Source organism: Manihot esculenta, chromosome 18 (genome assembly GCF_001659605.2).
Source record: "Manihot esculenta cultivar AM560-2 chromosome 18, M.esculenta_v8, whole genome shotgun sequence".
NCBI lineage: Eukaryota > Viridiplantae > Streptophyta > Magnoliopsida > Malpighiales > Euphorbiaceae > Manihot > Manihot esculenta.
In genome coordinates, this window is record NC_035178.2 from 17,351,161 (window position 1) to 17,368,965 (window position 17,805).

The window sequence follows — 17,805 nt, forward strand, 5'->3', positions numbered from 1 at the left end:
TAGAATTGGTATAACTAAAATCAATTTTTTTTTTCTTCAAATTTGATGAAATTTGAAATGAATCTACAAAACTTGCATAACAAATAATTTTCTCACAATAATTTATTTCTTAATATTTAATTAAACTTTATTAGTTATAAAAAACATTGAATATATAAAACTAGTTTTCTATTTATTTACTGCTACTAGATATAGACAATTATATAAAATATATTTTTTTAATTTTATAATATCTTAATTTATTTTCTCTGATTAGTAACACTTTTATTTTATTATATAAATCTCCAAATCATAAAAAATTATTTTAAACTTATTAATATATTTTTAATTAGTTTATATTTTTATTAATGGTTATAAATTATTAAATATAAAATTTTTTGATAAAGTAAATTTTTTTTTTCATTATATTCTTAAAAGCAGTTTAAGAAATTAAAATATAAATTATGTAAAGTTAATTGAATTTTATATTTTAAATTATACTATATTAATCAATAATCTTCATTTCAAATAAATGTTATTTAAAATTTAATTGAATTCCACTTTTAACAAATAGAATCCAAACAAACACTGTACAGAAGTCTTAAAATCTCCAAAGCCCAAAGCCCGTAATCCCTCTACCTTCTTCGCTTCTGTTTGCCCAGCCCCCACAAAGCTCTCAGTTTCAGTCTCGCGCCCTCTCCACCTATCCCCTTGGTCGGCTTTCAGTTTCACCGGCTTCGTGCATCGCCACTTTCTCTTTTTTCTCATCTCGCGAGTCGCGGCCCCCTTTGCCTTCTCTGGTCGCTGCCTCCCTTCGTTTGTCGCTCTGGTGCTAACAGACTCGCGTGACGGCGTCGCCATTCTGCTTGTGTGCCTTGTGTTATTTGTCTCGTTTCTTCTCTCTCCAGTAGCTTGAGTGCTCGACTAAAGACGCTGCCATTCTAGTGGAGAGACGCAAATCAAAGAGAATAAGGTATTTTCATTTCTCACTCCTGTTCCACTTGTGAATTTTCTGCCTAATATGAGATTATCGCAATACATGATTACTTGTTTTAAATGCTTTATCTGATCTTCAATTCTTAATTTCTTCTTTAATTTTTCAGAATTATAAAATTTCAGCTGATGCTTTAGTTTTTATTTCCATTGGATTTTATTGGGCGTGAATTTGAATTTTGATAAACTCTAACTCGCATTTGGAGAACTAAGAATTCTGAGGAATATAAGGATTACAAAGGAAGAGTTCTGAACACATGGACCTGAAAACAAGAGGAAAGAATAAAAAAATCCACCATGGTGTTCAACAAGGCAGTGAGAGTGAAGTTGATGGGAAGGGCAAGTTTGCTGTTAATTCAGGTAGGAAAAGGAAGAGAATCTTTGCTGATCAACATGTTGATGGAAAATTGTCATACAATACAAAAAGTAAAGATTTATCTAAGAAAGGAATAAAGCAAATGAAAGATGACACTGTTAAAAGGAAAAATAGCAAAGGACCTGCCCGCTCCATTTGGGTTTCTGGTAGGATGAATAATGCTACTTCCAAAAAAAAGCATCCTTCTTTTGATGGTATTGGTGCAACAGAAAGTGCAAAAGAGCCCAGTTGTAAACGAAGTAACAGGTCAAAGGAAGAAGGTAAATTGGATGCTGGTAAGTATGATTTATCCAAGAAACAATCCAAAAGCAAATCTGACTCAAGTAAGCGCTTGGTTCAAAGTCAAACCAATCATCCTAAGGTACCTCATTCAAAACCTTCAAAGAAAACATTTCAGAACAAACAAAGCGTTGCCGATGATAACGCAGAGGTAGATGGCCAGCCAAAGAAGAAAAAACGTGTAATTCGGTTAGATCCACATGATATCTCAAATAAACGGCTAGATGATGGAACAGTCTCTGGTGGTAAGAATTTTTCCAATTCATGCAGTTTGTGATGTGTATATTTTGTCCATTAAACAATTTAAGTCCCTTTCCTTAACTCTTTCTTTTGCTCTGTCTGGTGGAAGAGTCAATCATAAGCATAGCATGCTTTTTTATTGACATGTCATATTCTATTGATGCATAACTTTTAAGAGTCTTTTAATTGGACATTAATGTGGAGGAGTACAAAACGTATCACAACAACAGTGTACAAGTTTTATGCTGTTTGGCAATAATAAATTTGAGCTTTCTGTTATTTATATTTATATTTTAGAAGATGTCCTTCATGAATTGCATTTCCCTGTATAACTTATTTTACCTCAGAAAAAATATAGAATTAAAGTCTGGTGGTGGATGTTATAAGAGGATCTTGTTTGATGATAGACAATCAATGGCACAATGGAACTTTTTACTGTGCATTTGACATTCATTCATGGAATCTAGTCATTGAAAGATTCATATCTCATGTCTTAGAATATCTAGAAAGATAGAGCATTTTTCAATTTCATTTTGCCTGAGTTTTTAGTCCATGGCATTCTTCCTGAAGTTGTACTCCTTATATTTCTTGTTATTCAGATCCAAGGTACCATATGCCTGTACTGTAAGAACATAATAGACAGGCTGTTAGCCCCTATTCGCCCAGTGTATTCTCTATCTTTGCCTTGCTGTTTCCTATTCGTAATTTTTTGGCAACTGACTACTGCTTGTAGGGGGTAGCTATATATTCAAAACACTTTTTATTTTGATATATATCTTATGCTTTGTGTTTATGTTCCTCGGACATTAAGTTGCCATTTTCAATACTTCCCTTTTTTTTTTCTTGCATTTTTATTCACCAGTAAGTTTTTTCTCCCTCTTTTATGAATGTTTGTTGCTTCACAGAGAGAGTAGAGGAGAAGAAAAAAGAGTTCGAGAAAGATGCTGAAATGTCAAAGAATGCACAATTTCGTGCAATAGAACCTAGCCCTTCCATGCTCTCCTTTGTGGAAGATAATGTAATTTGTATGAGCAGGATTTGAGATGTTTGGTCTATCAGTTTCTTTATTTTCTTTCATGTATTTTGATTTTAGATAATTCTGATGTCAGTTTCTAGGCCGTAGAAGATTGATTGAGCTAAAAAGGGCAGGCTACAACATTGAGTTATCTGCACCATTAGATAATATCCCCTTCTCTACAAGCTCTGAGAGAGAACGGATTGAAGAAAATGTAAGTTTGTACTTTATGATTTTTGAGAGATTATTTTTTTTCCCTCTAATATGAAATCCATCCATAATATCGAAAGTATATCAGTCTAGTGATCAGAATAATGACACTCTTTTATACTTGTACAGATTTTTAGGAACAAATTGACATTTTTTGCTTCTGCAAAAGTTTCGTCTTCATTCCCACCTCCTGATCTTCCAGAGATTGCATTTGCAGGTGGAGATATTATATTGTCCTCTTTTCCCCCTTCTTTATATCATAAATGTGTATTTGTTTTGCCATGACCTCATGCCACTTTTTTTCTTCTCAAGCTTGATTATAGAATCAAGATTAATTTACTTTGAGTTCAGTGGGCTAGTATGATCATGAAATTTTCATTATTTGTTGAATAAAATGGAAACCACTTTTACTAACTTAGTATGAGGATTCAAGAGAAAGTGGCCATAGTACTCTATAGTAGTTACTTTTTTGAAAAGAGATAAAGTGACCAGGGTACTCAATAGTAGTACCTTTTTGAAAGCATAGGCATCCAAGTGCTAGTATTATCTTGTTATTCATGGATACTTCTTATTAGTTGGATCTTGTTGAGAAATTCAACTAAGGAATAGTCATTCTTGCTCACTATGAAAGTGAAGTTGTGTTCTTTCTTATTGTGACAAAGATGTTAACCAGGTTAGGGCAACAAAGATTAATACCTATGCTTAAGAGCCTATAAGTTACTTGATTTATGTAAGTTAGTTCTACGGTATATGAAATTTTTAGTTAAAAGATAATAAGTTCACTTTCTTATATTAGGCTACAAATTATGACAGGGAAGCAAACAAACCAATTTTTTTTGTGATTCAATGATGTAGATGTCAGTTAAGCTGATATTCATACCTGCTGAACCTTCTTGAAATAATAACAGACTTTTTTTTTATTTCAGTTGTATAAGAGAAGGGGGCGTACTTATAAAATTTTCTTGAGAACTAAAATGTTATTTAAATGGAAAAATGAGAAGGAAGCTAGTAGTGATGATGATTACATTGTCAATTATATTAATTATTTGGTGATGAAAGTGGAGGGACAAGAGAATGAGTGGATCTCTACATTACTCCCTATGATATCCTAGATTCGTTTAAGTTGTATTCTTATTGTTTGAGTTGAATTCTTTAGAGGAAGGTTAATGTTTTATATATGCCTCCCAATTAACAAAGTTAGGGTTACATGGACTTTGCATGCAAAATATTCAAAATCCAATTGGTCTTAATCTAGTTAAGCTCAAATTCTTATAAGCTTGGTGATCTGAGTTTGAGAGTTATAATGCTTGACTTGAGTAGCTCATGCAACTTTATTTGAGCTTTAGTTTAAGATTAGTATGAGTATTTATCTAAATTTTAATCTATGTTACTTGGGCTCGGATATGGGTGTCAGAAATGGGTGTATATCTCTATGTTTGACTTGTCAACTTACTAAATAGAAAATATATGGTGTGGATCTAAGTTTAGACACGGGTACTTAAATACGATATGTTATATAAAATAAATTAGAATAAAAGACTAAAGTTATATAATAATAACTATAGTCTAAATAGATGATTAAATACAATAAAATATTTCATCCAAAATAGAACTAAATAACTCCTTTTATCGAAATGCATACACTTCATCTCAAGATAAAAGAATGCACTATTAACTATGTATGAGTATGTTACTCAAGTGTTTGAGTGCATGAATATGTGTCAGACACATATTCCATGTTGTATCCCATGAATTGGTGTCGGCACAAATACGTATGGCAAAATGAAGAGTCGGAGTATCAGAGATTTTAATGGTAATCAAGTTGCACTTGAGTGTTGATGCGAGCACGGAAATGACACGATTCTTGAACAAGTTGTTAATTGATGTCTTCACTCTCTTTAAAAATTAAATATGGAAAAGTTTCGAATCATGAGGAATCAAGGAGAATTCGAGTCATTCATTCTGAATATCACGTTTGGAATACAAGAAAAAGAAATTGTTTTCTTAAAATTCGTCAGTCCAATTTCAGCCATCATTTATTTGGAAGTTATATATGAGAAATTATAGTGTTTTTGATATCTTTTACGATCCTATATGCATTAGGAGTCAAATTAACATTATTGACTAATAAAATTTTCCTATATATAGAGGGATTTTGACTTGCTAAAAGATGGACGAATTTTATAGTCCTAGATCAAGTAGGAGACCTTCAATATTTCCTATCCTTTCAAAAGTGGCAATTATGGAAGGAAGTGGATTTTTATGTATATTCTAGTTAGGTTTTGATTTATTATTATTATTCTTTTATTAGTAGGATTAGATTTAATTTTCCTTATTCAAATAGGATTACCTTAAGTTTTCTTATTTCAAATAGGATTTGTTTTATTTTTCTATTTCAATTAAAATGTGATTTGTTTTTCTATTCCAACTAGAATTAGGAGATATTTAGTTATAAATAGTCTTTATTTTTGTACATAAGGAAATTATTAAATTAGGAAGTTTTTTTTTTCTCCATAACGAGAATTTCTTTTATCCATTACAAAGATGGTTAATTCTTTGTACTAGTAACCTATTAAGGTTCAGGTTCAACTTTTGGCGTTCTATTATGGATTTTATCCATACTTAGTTAACTTATCAAGAATTTATTATGGTGATTTCTAGCTGTAATTGCTTGCTTATCTATATTTTTAATCACAATAGTTGGTTAGGAGTGTAGTAAAATAATTTCTTGAAAGATATTTTTGGTGTGTTTTATCGTCAAGTTGTGTGATAGGGTTTTTGATCACGACTTGATCCTGGCTTTGCATCAAGTGTCTTTTATTATCCAATCAAGCTGACCTATGAAAATAATTGATTGATGTCGGGTTCTCGATTTGGACTGAATTGAGGCAATGCAATTTTTTTTTCTTTTCTCAGGTAGAATTGTAAATAATCTATTTGCAAAGTTTCATAGGATAATTGGGGTTTTTTTAATAATTAAATTTCTTTATGCAAGGATATTTGGTTTTGTAATCTAAAGGCTTTTTGAGTGTGAGAAGCTAGCATTTACTTCATATAGTCCTTTATTTTATGAGTAATCCATATAACTATCCTTTTCGATTGTTAAGAAATTGCAAGACATTTTACTGGGTTTTATTGCCTTTGTTAGGAAGGTCAAATGTTGGGAAGTCATCTCTACTCAATGCACTCACTAGACAGTGGGGTGTTGCACGGACATCAGACAAGCCTGGCCTTACTCAGGTGCTATCATATTCCTGTAAAGTATTATTATTATTATTATTATTATTATTATGGATTTGTTGGTAAAGATGATGGTTTCTTGTGCAGACTATTAATTTCTTCAAGCTGGGATCAAAGGTCTGTTTGGTCGATTTGCCTGGATATGGATTTGCATATGCAAAAGAAGAAGTTAAAGATGCCTGGGAGGAGCTTGTAAGTGTGCACACAGAAATTCAATTTTGTTTTGGTATATAATGTTGTGTTCCTTTGAATTGATGGTATATGAGAACTTACATTTCCACCGGTATCTGCCCATAGCATACACTGTCACTTGATATGGTTTGTGTTGATGGATAAATTTTTTCTGCATTAATGATTGTGTGATAGAGCTGAATGGCAGCAAATGATATATATAGCCGACCCCAATTAGTTTAGGAATTAAGCTTAGTTGTTGATGTTGGTGTTGTTCCTGCTGCATTAATGGTGTGATTAATTTTGTGGACAACTAATGTTTAGGTTAACTGCATAGTATTAGGTATTTTCTAAAAGAATTTTTAATGCTTTGTTTAAATGTTAGCTTCCTACTTAAATTTTGAAGGATTCAACAACTATTGGAATTTGGAAAGTGTGAACCTTTAATCTATTTTTCTTTGCATTTTCACATTTTTCATATCCTTTTTTTATTTTTCTTAAATTTGTTTCTTGAGAACAATTTTCATACAATTCTGAATCAGTAATTAAGGACTCTTCTCGTTAGAATTGGCAATCACTAATAGTCATTTGCTAATAATGCAGTAGATTTTTTTCCCTTTCATATGTCAATGCTGAAGTTAAAGAATAGGATAATTTTGCATTAGAAATTTGAAATTACTATAACAGTGACATTGGACAACTTGCAGAACTTGAATTTGAATTGGAAATTTATGTAGGAAAGCAACTTTAATGTTAGTAAAAATATTGGTGCTGCGAGCTTATACTTGAATTTTGAGTTGAAATGAAAACATTTAACCGGCAAATTGTACAATTTTTATTTTTACAGTAGAACTAGTTGCTTTGCAAGGTAAAAAATAGAATAAAATAAAAAGAAGATTATAATATCACAAGCATTGGGGTGCAATGCTCCCTTTTGTGTCTTGCTTACAGTTAAATTGTTGCATACAATCCAAAGAAGCATAATGCCAAAACATTTATTCACTTAACTTTTTGATAAAAGAATAAGATCGTGTGCATTTATGGCTGCATTCTTTGAAACCTTAAAACATCGGGCTCCTAGAACAGGTTCTGATCCTCAAGGGATTTGGATTCCCACAAAAACAAATGAGTATTTATGTTTTCAAAAGTAATGAAGGACCTAAAATAAGGCTAATTGTAAACCTAAAGGCATCCAGCCAACCTGTTCCAGCTAGGCTGAAAATTGCAAAACTGCGCCTGAATTTTAAATTGGTAAAATGATGGGCTTACTAATTTTTTTGAGTAAACAAAAATATTATACTACCAGACCTGGAAGTACTCAACAATAGCCCAATAAGTTGTTTTATGAAATCTAAAAAAGAGTTGGGAGTGTCTTAGGCATTAGAACTGGAATAAAGATCAACTTGCCCCCTCAAATTGCAGCAGTCGGCCGATCGCCAATTAAGCTCAAATCCATAAATTAGGTTTCCTTATGCACAAAATGCTGGCAGATCAGGTCAATCCAACCCATATTTTCCTGTGTAATACACCATTTTATGATTTAAAAATTCTGATACTTGTTAATACATACAAATTGGTCCCTCTCTATCTCTCTCTCTCTGTCTCTCTCTGCCCCCCTCTCTACTCCCCCTCCTAGAAAACTACAGTAGCAGCAGCTAACAAAATTCAATTAAAAATCAAAATAAAAAAATACTTTTTATCCTTTTGCAGTCTCAACCCAAAATCGGTAATCAGAATCAACAAATCTGAGAAAAAAGTGAACAACAAAAACAATTTTTTAAGAAAAGTTATTTATTTTGAAGAATGTTTTGAAAAAAGCATTTTTCTAAAAAAGGACTTTTCCCAAAGAAAAAAAATTCAAAAGAAATTTCAAGTTTTTTCCAGAAAAAATTTGTTGGTCTCGAAACAAATTCTACCCCTCTTTTACATGTCTATGCTCTATGGTGAAAACTGTAAATACTAAATTTAATTCTTGAAAATAAATATTTTTTAAACTTTGTCTAAAAGATCAATTTCTTTGCATTTTTTTAATAATTTAAAAATACTTGTTATCTTTGTCAAATTTCAGGGATTAACTAGTAATTGAACTGGAGGTAGTAATATATAATTATGAGGACACTTTTCATAATAGCATGTGTTACAGAGCAATATTTGGGATAAATTGAACTGATTTGCCTGCTTTCATGTTTAATTTACCCTGATTTATGAACTTCGAAATTATTTGGCAATTGCTGTCAAATTGGTGCAGCAAGTTGGCCTTTATTCTGTTAAAAGCTTGATATTTCTTGACCTTCTTTTTATCTGTATCAAACTGCCAAATGTAAAGTTTCAAAGTTGGTGATGCTGCATTGAAGAGGATCAACTCCCTAATTTTCCACCCTTATTATTGTTGGATATTAATGAGAACTTAGATTTTTTCACTCTCACAAATGTTAGATTTATCTTTATTAGTAACATTTCATGTTGCTTTTTGTTTGGGACAATATATGGGTCATGAGCTTTAATAGATATCACTTTTATTAGTATATGTTTCTTATTTCATCATTGTTTATGCACATATGTAGGTCAATTCAAAATGTTGGAATAGTAAATATGCCTGCTAACTCTAACTTGTTAAACATTACAGGTGAAGGAGTATGTTTCTACTAGAGTTGGTCTAAAACGAGTATGTCTTCTTATTGACACAAAATGGGGTATGAAACCAAGAGACCATGAACTCATTGATTTGATGGAAAGGTATGAGTTATGCCTGTACTTCATTGGCCCGTTTTACAGAATTACATCTTATTATAAGTTGCATGTTGCACATATTAGCGACCCAAAAGTATGCATTCATAATGAAGAATGTCTGCCATCCTGAACGTGATTGACCTTAGTCAAGTTACTATAGCACTCCATTTGAACTCTATTTAACTATCAAACTCAGTTTTTGGAATTCGGTTTGGACCTAATTTGAGCTCTATTTTTCATAGTTAAACTAAGCTTGATGACGTATTCAATGCACTGAAGCTTGACACCACTCAATTATTAAATTTCAGGTCAAGTTTATTATGTCTTCAATAAACTCAAGTGAGTCTTAATTTAAGCTTAAATTGGTCTTTTTAATTTCATATATTTAGGGTAAAAGGTTAATATCATAAGTTCTTATATAAATATGCTATTTAATAGTACAGTTGTATGTAAAATCTAAATATTTCATTTGGCTCATGAGTTACTTGAGTCATCTGAGTTAAAGCTTTACTTCATCCAAGTGTGTTTGAATTCAAATATTTTGTTAGTCAAGCAAGTTGCTCGACTTGTTTTCTTCCTGACTTGCTAGGTCTTTCTGTAACTAGATTAAAACTTACGTGTCCATTTTATGGACATGATCATTAAGATGTATTTTACAAGAACTTTCACTACAAGAATCTGTCGAATTACCAATGGATTGAAATCCATTGTAATTACCAAGAAAGTTCGAATTCAGTGGGTAATTTGTATGTAAAAAAAAAATAGTGTTAAGTTTTCTAGTGAATTTTGAAATCTACTAGTTATCAACGGATTACAAAATCCGTTGGTACTTTGTTAAGCAAAAATATAAATAAATAAAATTTGGTCCTAACATTTACCAGTAGGTTATGTAATGATTCCAGATTGTGGGATTATATAATCTTTGCTAAAATATAATTTCGGTTAATCATTTTGGATTTAGTAGAAAAAGACCTAAAAGTCTTTTTGATTAATTGGAGTTAGGCTATTACATTGGTATTAAAGCCATCTTAAATTAGAAAATTGTGCGAAATTAGTGGGTCTTCTAGAAAAGAGCTATCAATGAGATGAGGTGGAATCGCTCAAACCACTAACTAACTATAATACTCGAGAGTCCGATTTTGGTTTAGTAATTACACCTGATATAATATAAGCAAGGTTGCAACGAAGGCGTCACAAAATTAACTGGATAAGATGTAACGATCCCACATCGTGGGATTATGAAACAAAAAGGAGAATATATAATCCTATCTCAAAACTGTTATAATAACTTGAGTTAACTATTTTGGATTTAATGAAAAAAGGGTCCAATAGTTATTTGAGCTCGCATGCTTTATGCAATTGATCAGATCATATAAATATCCTTTGAACAGAGCATAGGTCATCGAAAGAATCTCATAGACCCACCAAAGCACGAAAGCTAGATCTTCCAGAGAACAGATTCCTATTTGAAGAGTGCATAACCACATGGATAAGCTCATATTAACTTGTTAATTTGGGATCCAATTCAGGATTTTGCTTGGGAGGTGTTGAGAAGAAATTGGAGTGTAATAGTTGTTGAATCCCACATTAGTTGTGAAAAGGGGTAATGTGCCCCTTATATGAGTTATAGGCAATCCTCCCCTTTGAGCTAGCTTTTGAGGTGAGTTAGGCCTGGTCCGAATTTAATATGGTATCAGAGCCTCCCCATTCGATGTTGGGCCTCCTATAAATGTGTCACGCACCAGTAAAATTCTGGGCGTGAGGGGTGTGTTGAATCCCATATCGGTTGTGGAAAGGGATAATGTGTCTCTTGTATGAGTCATAGGCAATTCTCCCTCTTGAGCTCTTGAGCTAGTTTTTGGGGTGAGTTAGGTCTGGCCCGAATTTAATAATAGTATCGATCATACAACACAAATATAGAAGAAAATGTCTTTATTGATTCAAATGTTGTACCTTTGGGATAGGAATAGCAAAAAGGAAAAAATTGAAGATTTCACATACCGCTTTTGATTGAAAAATCAATTTAATTTATTTCGTTCAATGAGAAAACAATGAGCAAAAGGGTAATATGTTGAAATTCGTTAGTAAATTCCAAAAACTAAAATTTGATATTGAAATTTTGACTGGATTTCAATTCATTGGTAATAACAATGTAGGAAAATATTGGTATTGAAATTAAGAATGGATTTGAAATTCGTTGGTAGCTGTTGATAATTTTAATAACAATGCTTTTCCCTATTTGAAATGGTTTAAAAATCCGTTGGTAAACTTTTAGATTTTAAAAGTTTGCTTTTGTATGTTGGTACTAGTGGATAACCAATGAACTTTAAAATCATATATTGGCAATTTTTGGAGCAAAAAAAGCTACTTTTGTTTTTACTTTTAAATTTAGCAATGGATTTACAACTGGTTGCTAAATACTTTGGTAAATTCATATATATATATATATATATATATATATATATATATATATATATCCATTCTAGATTTTTTTCCTACCATTTTTCTTCTTTTTTTTTTTCTCTCATTTTCTTTTCTCGGTCATTTTTTAAAATATTTGCTCTTATTTTTTTTTTCTATTAATTTTCCTTTTGTTTCTCATTTTATTTTTTTACCGCATTATTCTTTTTCTCGCCTTTTTTCTTATTTATCATTCACTTATTTTACTATTTTTATTTATTTTCTATTATTTGCTTTCATTTTCTATAATTTGTTCCATTTTATTTTCATACCTCATTATTTTCTCATTTTCTTTCTTTTTTCCATTTATTATTTATTATTTGCTTTTATTTCCTTCTATTTTCTCTCTCTCTCTTTTTTTTATTTTTTATTTTCTCTCTCTTTTTTTGTTAAAAATAGTAATAAACTTTATTATTATAAACCAGTATGATATTTCATTTTTTGTTTATCTTTTTAAATTATTAACGGATTTCAATTCAATGAATTTCAAAATCTGCTGGTAAATTTACTAATGGATAATGATATTTGAGTTTTTTATTTTTAATTTTTCTGTCTATTTACCATGGATTTCAAAATCCATAAGTAATACTTCTGGAAAATCCATTGGTAAAAGAATTACTAATGAGGTTCGTAGCAACGGCCAAATCTGTTAATAATTTTAATTACCAAAAGATTTTGAAGGATTACTAATGGAAAAATCCACTAGTAATCCTTGAAAATCTTGTAGTGTTTCTGCCGTTGTTTTTGCCATACAGTTTAGTTAAGCATGTTGGAATCATTATGACACGGAAAAGAACATCTAAAAATGCTGTGAGACTATATTAGAAAGTACAGTCGGTCCAATGCACTTGCTCCTTTTCTTTCTTTCTTCTTCTTTCCTTTTTCTTTTTCTTTTTATTTTTTAAATTCCCGATTGCATTGGAAAGTAACGCGCTTAAGTCCACTTTTAATGGGTATGTTTTGCTGTATGCATTGCAGATAACCATGGTGCTAGACATGATAAGCAGTTATGTTTACAATTTTATTAATAAATTTTACAGATATCAGACAAAATACCAGATTGTATTGACCAAGACAGATGTGGTATTTCCAATTGATGTGGCACGCCGTGCAACACAAATTGAAGAGGTGAATTTTATACATTTGTAAATGTCAATGTGTACAAAATTTAGCAATTCTTCTTTGAGACTGAATATATTTTGAAATGCCATATAATTTTGCAGAGCCTCAAGGAAAACAAGTCTATAGTTCAACCTGTGGTATGACGGAACAATTTATTCCATTAAGCAATTTGGTTTGTTCCATTTATTTTTGGAAGGGGCAATCTAAGTACTTTGGCTTTACACAGATGATGGTAAGCTCAAAGTCTGGAGCTGGTATTCGAAGTTTAAGAACAGTTCTTTCCAAGGTTGCTCGGCTTGTCAAGCTCTAATTCATGGTCAGGTTTGTACTTGATGGGTAAAACCTGTCGTCTAATTTTGACTTTTGAGAATTGTAATTCATGGAATGAACCTTACCAATTAATCGAACTTGGCATACATTTCGCCTAATCAACCTTTTCGAATGTCAGAATTAGGAGACAAACACAGCAATATAAGAGGAGAGAAATCAATCTTTACTGATTAATGGCAAAGCCAAATGGAATTGCAATATTCTCTCCGTTAACTACAATAAAGATGAAGCAAAAAGAAATCTAGCTCAAGCAAGCCCAGCAAATGCTGAAATACGATAACAAATCTCACATGCTTCTCTTAAAATTTCCTTCTTTTAAAGCTGGTCATTTGCTAATGATAACACTTAACCCAAAGATGCTTCCTCCACAATTCCCCCTAACTGCATAACCTCCCCATGGTTCCCTTCCTCCTGTCCTCTTCTAGAATCATTCTGCTTCTTAGATTTCTTTATGTAGTAAAACCCTTAGAGGCTGAGGTTGTGGGCCTTGCCATGGCACTGCTGCCTCTATCAGAATGTGACTATAACGGATCTTTGCACAAGCGAAATTGTCACTGTTCTTATAGTTGTGCATTAAATATCATTTTGTTATGGGCTAGTCAGTTATGCTAGTTCCTACTTGACTTTTTATTTCTGCAGTTTCCTCGACTAACTCATGGCTTGGTTATCTTCGTTTGATCCATGCAGGATCTGGCTTATTGTTGAGATAAAAATTTCAACAGCTCAAAGCTCCATATTTGTTTTGTTGTTTTTGTCGATTGGGTGCTGATAAACTGCCTACGTCAGCAAACAAGATTCACAAGGCAAATTGATGTTCAAAGTGCAGATATTTGGCATCATCTTAGATTTCTAGATTTTCATATTTTCGAAAGAGATCATTTTGCTTCTTGTATTTCGTAGATGTCTCTGATATTAAGAGAACGGGATCTATAAAATTGTTGATTAATTCTTGGATCCCTCAGGAATGGGTATCAATTTTGGAAAAGCTCGTTATTTCAGGAATTACAATGCTAGTCTTGTGGCTGATTTACTCATAATCATTATGCATATAATGATATTGGTGTGCACTACTAGATTAGGAGCCAATATCAGTGCAAATTGTTATATATCACTATGATTCCACGTAAGAAGTTGACATAGAATGATAAGCCAGTAGATTAGAAAATGAACACTTATATTATTATGGTTCCTAAATTTATTTATTTATTTTTTTAATTTGATAGTGTTATAGTTTGACTATTTGAGATTTATGTATCGGCATCACTTTTTTATGAGATGTATAATGTCTCGTTACTTTTTTTATGACAAGTTACTTTATTTTTTCAATTTTAATTTTACCATATTTATTTCTTTAAAAACTTTTAAATAGTAAAATAATTTAATTTCTATATGATATTTATATTTTACTACATGATAGAAAGTAAATTATTTAATAATTGAAAGTTAAAAAACTTAAATTATTAAGAGTGATATGCATTGAGATATAGAGGCTAACGATATATTATAACTATATATTATAGTGTACGGTAGCACCTTTAATTTCTTGGCCGGAGTGTATGGAGCTTTCGCCTCCCATCCAAAGGTGAGAGTTTGGAAGAGATGAATTTTTTTAGATTATTTTGTCTTTTTTATATTTTTTTTTAAGTATATAAATATGTAATACTTTTTTAATATATTTTTATTTGCGAAAATTCACGGTGACCATAGCCAAAATGACTATAATATTTTAAAAAATTTATTAGTTAGTCTTTTTCTAATCGTTAAATATTATAAAAAAATTTAAAATATCTTTAATATAAAGTGACTAATTAATAAATATTTTATAAATTTAAGAAATTAAATAGTAAATTTTTTTAAATTATAAAAATTAAATATTAAATATTTAACTGTTAAAATTAATAGAAGAAACTAACTATTAAATTTTTTAAAACCTTAAAAATATTTTAATATTTTTTTAAATCAAGAGATTCAGTTATTAAATTTTTTTTATATTATAAAAATTAACTAATAACTTCACCTAACAATATTTACACAATTTAACTTAATAAATTAATTTTATTAATAATGAAGTATTAATACTATTGATTATTTTAATTGTAATTTTTCTATTTTCTTCTTTATAATACTTAATAATATAATTTAAATAAAAGATAAATTTATAATATATAAATTAAGTGTTGAGAAATAATGAATGATGAAAATGGTTCAAATGGTAAAAGTCATTTGATGGCTGTTGATGGCGCTAGGACAAATATGCTGTGTCAGTATTTAGGGCTGGTGTTTAATATTTAGATTAAGTTAAAATATTATTTTATTATTTATTATTTGATAACTATTTATTTATATTAGCGTTTCAAAATTGTTTTTTATAAGCAATATAATTTTATCACAAACAGTATACAACCAATACAAAACAGGAACTTTATGCTCCAAATTTCAACTGTACATAAAAACAAGAACAGATCCAAGAGCATCACAACTCATATCCATCTATGCCAATTTATACCTGTATAAATATCTCCCAACCTTAATTTAATACTCCCACTTTAATTTTTTATATATATTAAAAAATATAATTTATTTATTTATTTTTTAATTATATCCATATTAAAATTATTAAATTTTATTGAATATTAAGAGATGTTTTAAGAGTAAACAATAATCTTCAGGTTATTTGAATATGGTAACATTTTTCTCCATCTAAATAAAATAAATTGTTGCATTAAAAAGTCATTCTCCTGCAAGTAATTTCATTTTTTTGGCACTTGCATCTCTTTCTTCTTTGTAAATTTATAAGTCCAACCCTTAATATATAAATTTTTACTTATTTCAGTCTTTTCATCATCCACTTGTATTCTTTTTTATTATTTTACATTTAATAGTTAATCCCACAATTATTTTTTTTATTGAATATTCTACTTTAAATCAATGTATAAACAACTAACCATTAATAGTTATTATCTAATAACTAATCCCTGAAAATTACTAAAATAGCTAATCACTATTAGAACAACTAATATGTCTAATAAATCCAAATCCCAATGCCAATAAAAGAAGAGTTTTTAGTTAGAGGAGTTTAATTGAAAAAAAAAAAAAAGATTTAAATTGTTTGGATTTTGGTTGCTCAGAGTACTCAGCTGATTCATAATGGTTTTTTTTAATCAAATTTGAGTGTTTATTTGTATCAGACTTGATCATAGTTCGATTCTAAATAAATTGATCCAATTTAATTTTCACAACCATATAAATAAGTTTTGATTTTACTTTAAATGTTGAATGGTTGGTTCAAAAAATGCATGGGTGTGATATGTAATTAGCTTTTATAATTTTTTGCAACACACTTGTATAAATGTGTGTATACATATATGTGTATGAGATGATAAAGGGATGTATACTTAAACTTAATTGAATTATGTTCTGATTCTTAATTAAATCGATTTGACCCGTTAATTTGGTAACAATATCAATAAAATTTTAATTTTACTTTAAACATTCTTGATTCAAATAACGCAAAGGTCTATAAGAAAATAAATAAATTATTTTGTAACTATTTGTCTTCATACACAAGCTTCATCTCTTACCGTATTTAATGGGTTAAATTTCTCTGAATGGAAAGAGCAAGTTAGTTTAAATGTCTTAAATCTCAACTTAGCATTAGAAGACAAACCTGCTGCTATTACAAATACAAACAGTGAAAATGAGAAATTTTACTACAAACAATGAGATTGATAAAATAGATTAAGACTTCTGTTTTTGTAAATAACTATTTCCAATATTGTACTTAGGAATTCTAATCCTTGTTTTGATACTGATAAAAACTTGGTGTGCTACTAAATAATTTTAAAAGTATTTGTGTGAACTTATAGACTTATAATTTAAATAAGTAGAAATGCTTTAATTTCAAGAATTAAAAGTACCAAGATTGAAAGCATGCGACAAGGGATGAAAATGTAATTTTTAAGTTATGCATTGTAATTTTCAATTAATTAATTGTGTTGGCTCAAGTTTATTTTTTAAATTCTAAACATATAAATATGGCTAATTATTAAGAAATTTTTTGGATCAAAATGAAATTTTATGTATGGAATATTTTTTATGATACTTTTCTATCAAACAAGTATTTTGATATTATAAGTTACAATAAATTAAATAGAGTTTTACTTAAGTTTTTACTCCATAATCTTTTAAGAGACCAAAAATGAAATTTTATAAATCGAGTTTTTTTGAAATTATTTTTCATCAAAGTAAAAAATATTAAAATATAGGTTATAAGGATTTAAACGGTTTAAAAATAAGAGTTTTGTAGCCTAAATTATGATTTTTCAAATATTTAATGAATGTTAGGTGGCAAAGGAGAGGAGAAGCAGAGATCTCAACTTTCCGCTGTCAAAACTTTTTTTTTTCAAAGGATTTTGTTTTCTCACCTCTAAAGATTTTGGCCTTGAACTTTAATTTTTGGCCATCAAACCTAAGTTTTTCTAAGCACGAAATAACGATTATTTCAGTACATAAATGACTCTATTTACATTTAATGCACTCCTAAAGACCATATTTATATTAAAACTATAAGTATAATGTATTTTTTCATCTGAAAAAGTTACAAAAACTATTTTTATTGAGATAAAGTGTTTGCCACTCTTTTTCTCTCTAAACCTTAAGC

General features: G+C 29.8%; 1 protein-coding gene across 7 annotated transcripts; it reads left to right on the forward strand.

Annotated features, from left to right (window-relative positions):
• The first annotated feature begins 583 nt into the window (after positions 1-583).
• Positions 584-14,311, forward strand: LOC110606772 (tRNA modification GTPase MnmE). 7 transcript variants are annotated; one of them, XM_021745753.2, is made up of 12 exons: positions 585-952; positions 1,083-1,872; positions 2,773-2,885; positions 2,977-3,096; positions 3,222-3,309; positions 6,241-6,332; positions 6,420-6,524; positions 9,130-9,239; positions 12,734-12,821; positions 12,917-12,952; positions 13,042-13,136; positions 13,833-14,311. In XM_021745753.2, the coding sequence occupies exons 2-11, from the start codon at positions 1,230-1,232 to the stop codon at positions 13,123-13,125; spliced, it is 1,479 nt and encodes a 492-aa protein (XP_021601445.1). In that variant the 5' UTR covers positions 585-952; positions 1,083-1,229; the 3' UTR covers positions 13,126-13,136; positions 13,833-14,311. The 7 variants fall into 7 exon arrangements, 6 of the variants coding, with proteins under 6 accessions (XP_043809298.1, XP_021601445.1, XP_021601446.1 ...); XM_021745754.2 differs by having other exon boundaries at positions 13,042-13,131; XM_021745756.2 differs by having other exon boundaries at positions 1,179-1,872.
• Positions 14,312-17,805: the final 3,494 nt, after the last annotated feature.

Bases quoted from the DNA above. Each gene is read 5' to 3' on its own strand.
- LOC110606772 (XM_021745753.2), top strand. From the start codon at position 1,230: ATGGACCTGAAAACAAGAGGAAAGAATAAAAAAATCCACCATGGTGTT. The intron at 3,310-6,240 runs GTGGAGATATTA...TGCCTTTGTTAG, and splicing joins TCCAGAGATTGCATTTGCAG to GAAGGTCAAATGTTGGGAAG. The intron at 6,525-9,129 runs GTAAGTGTGCAC...TAAACATTACAG, and splicing joins AAGATGCCTGGGAGGAGCTT to GTGAAGGAGTATGTTTCTAC.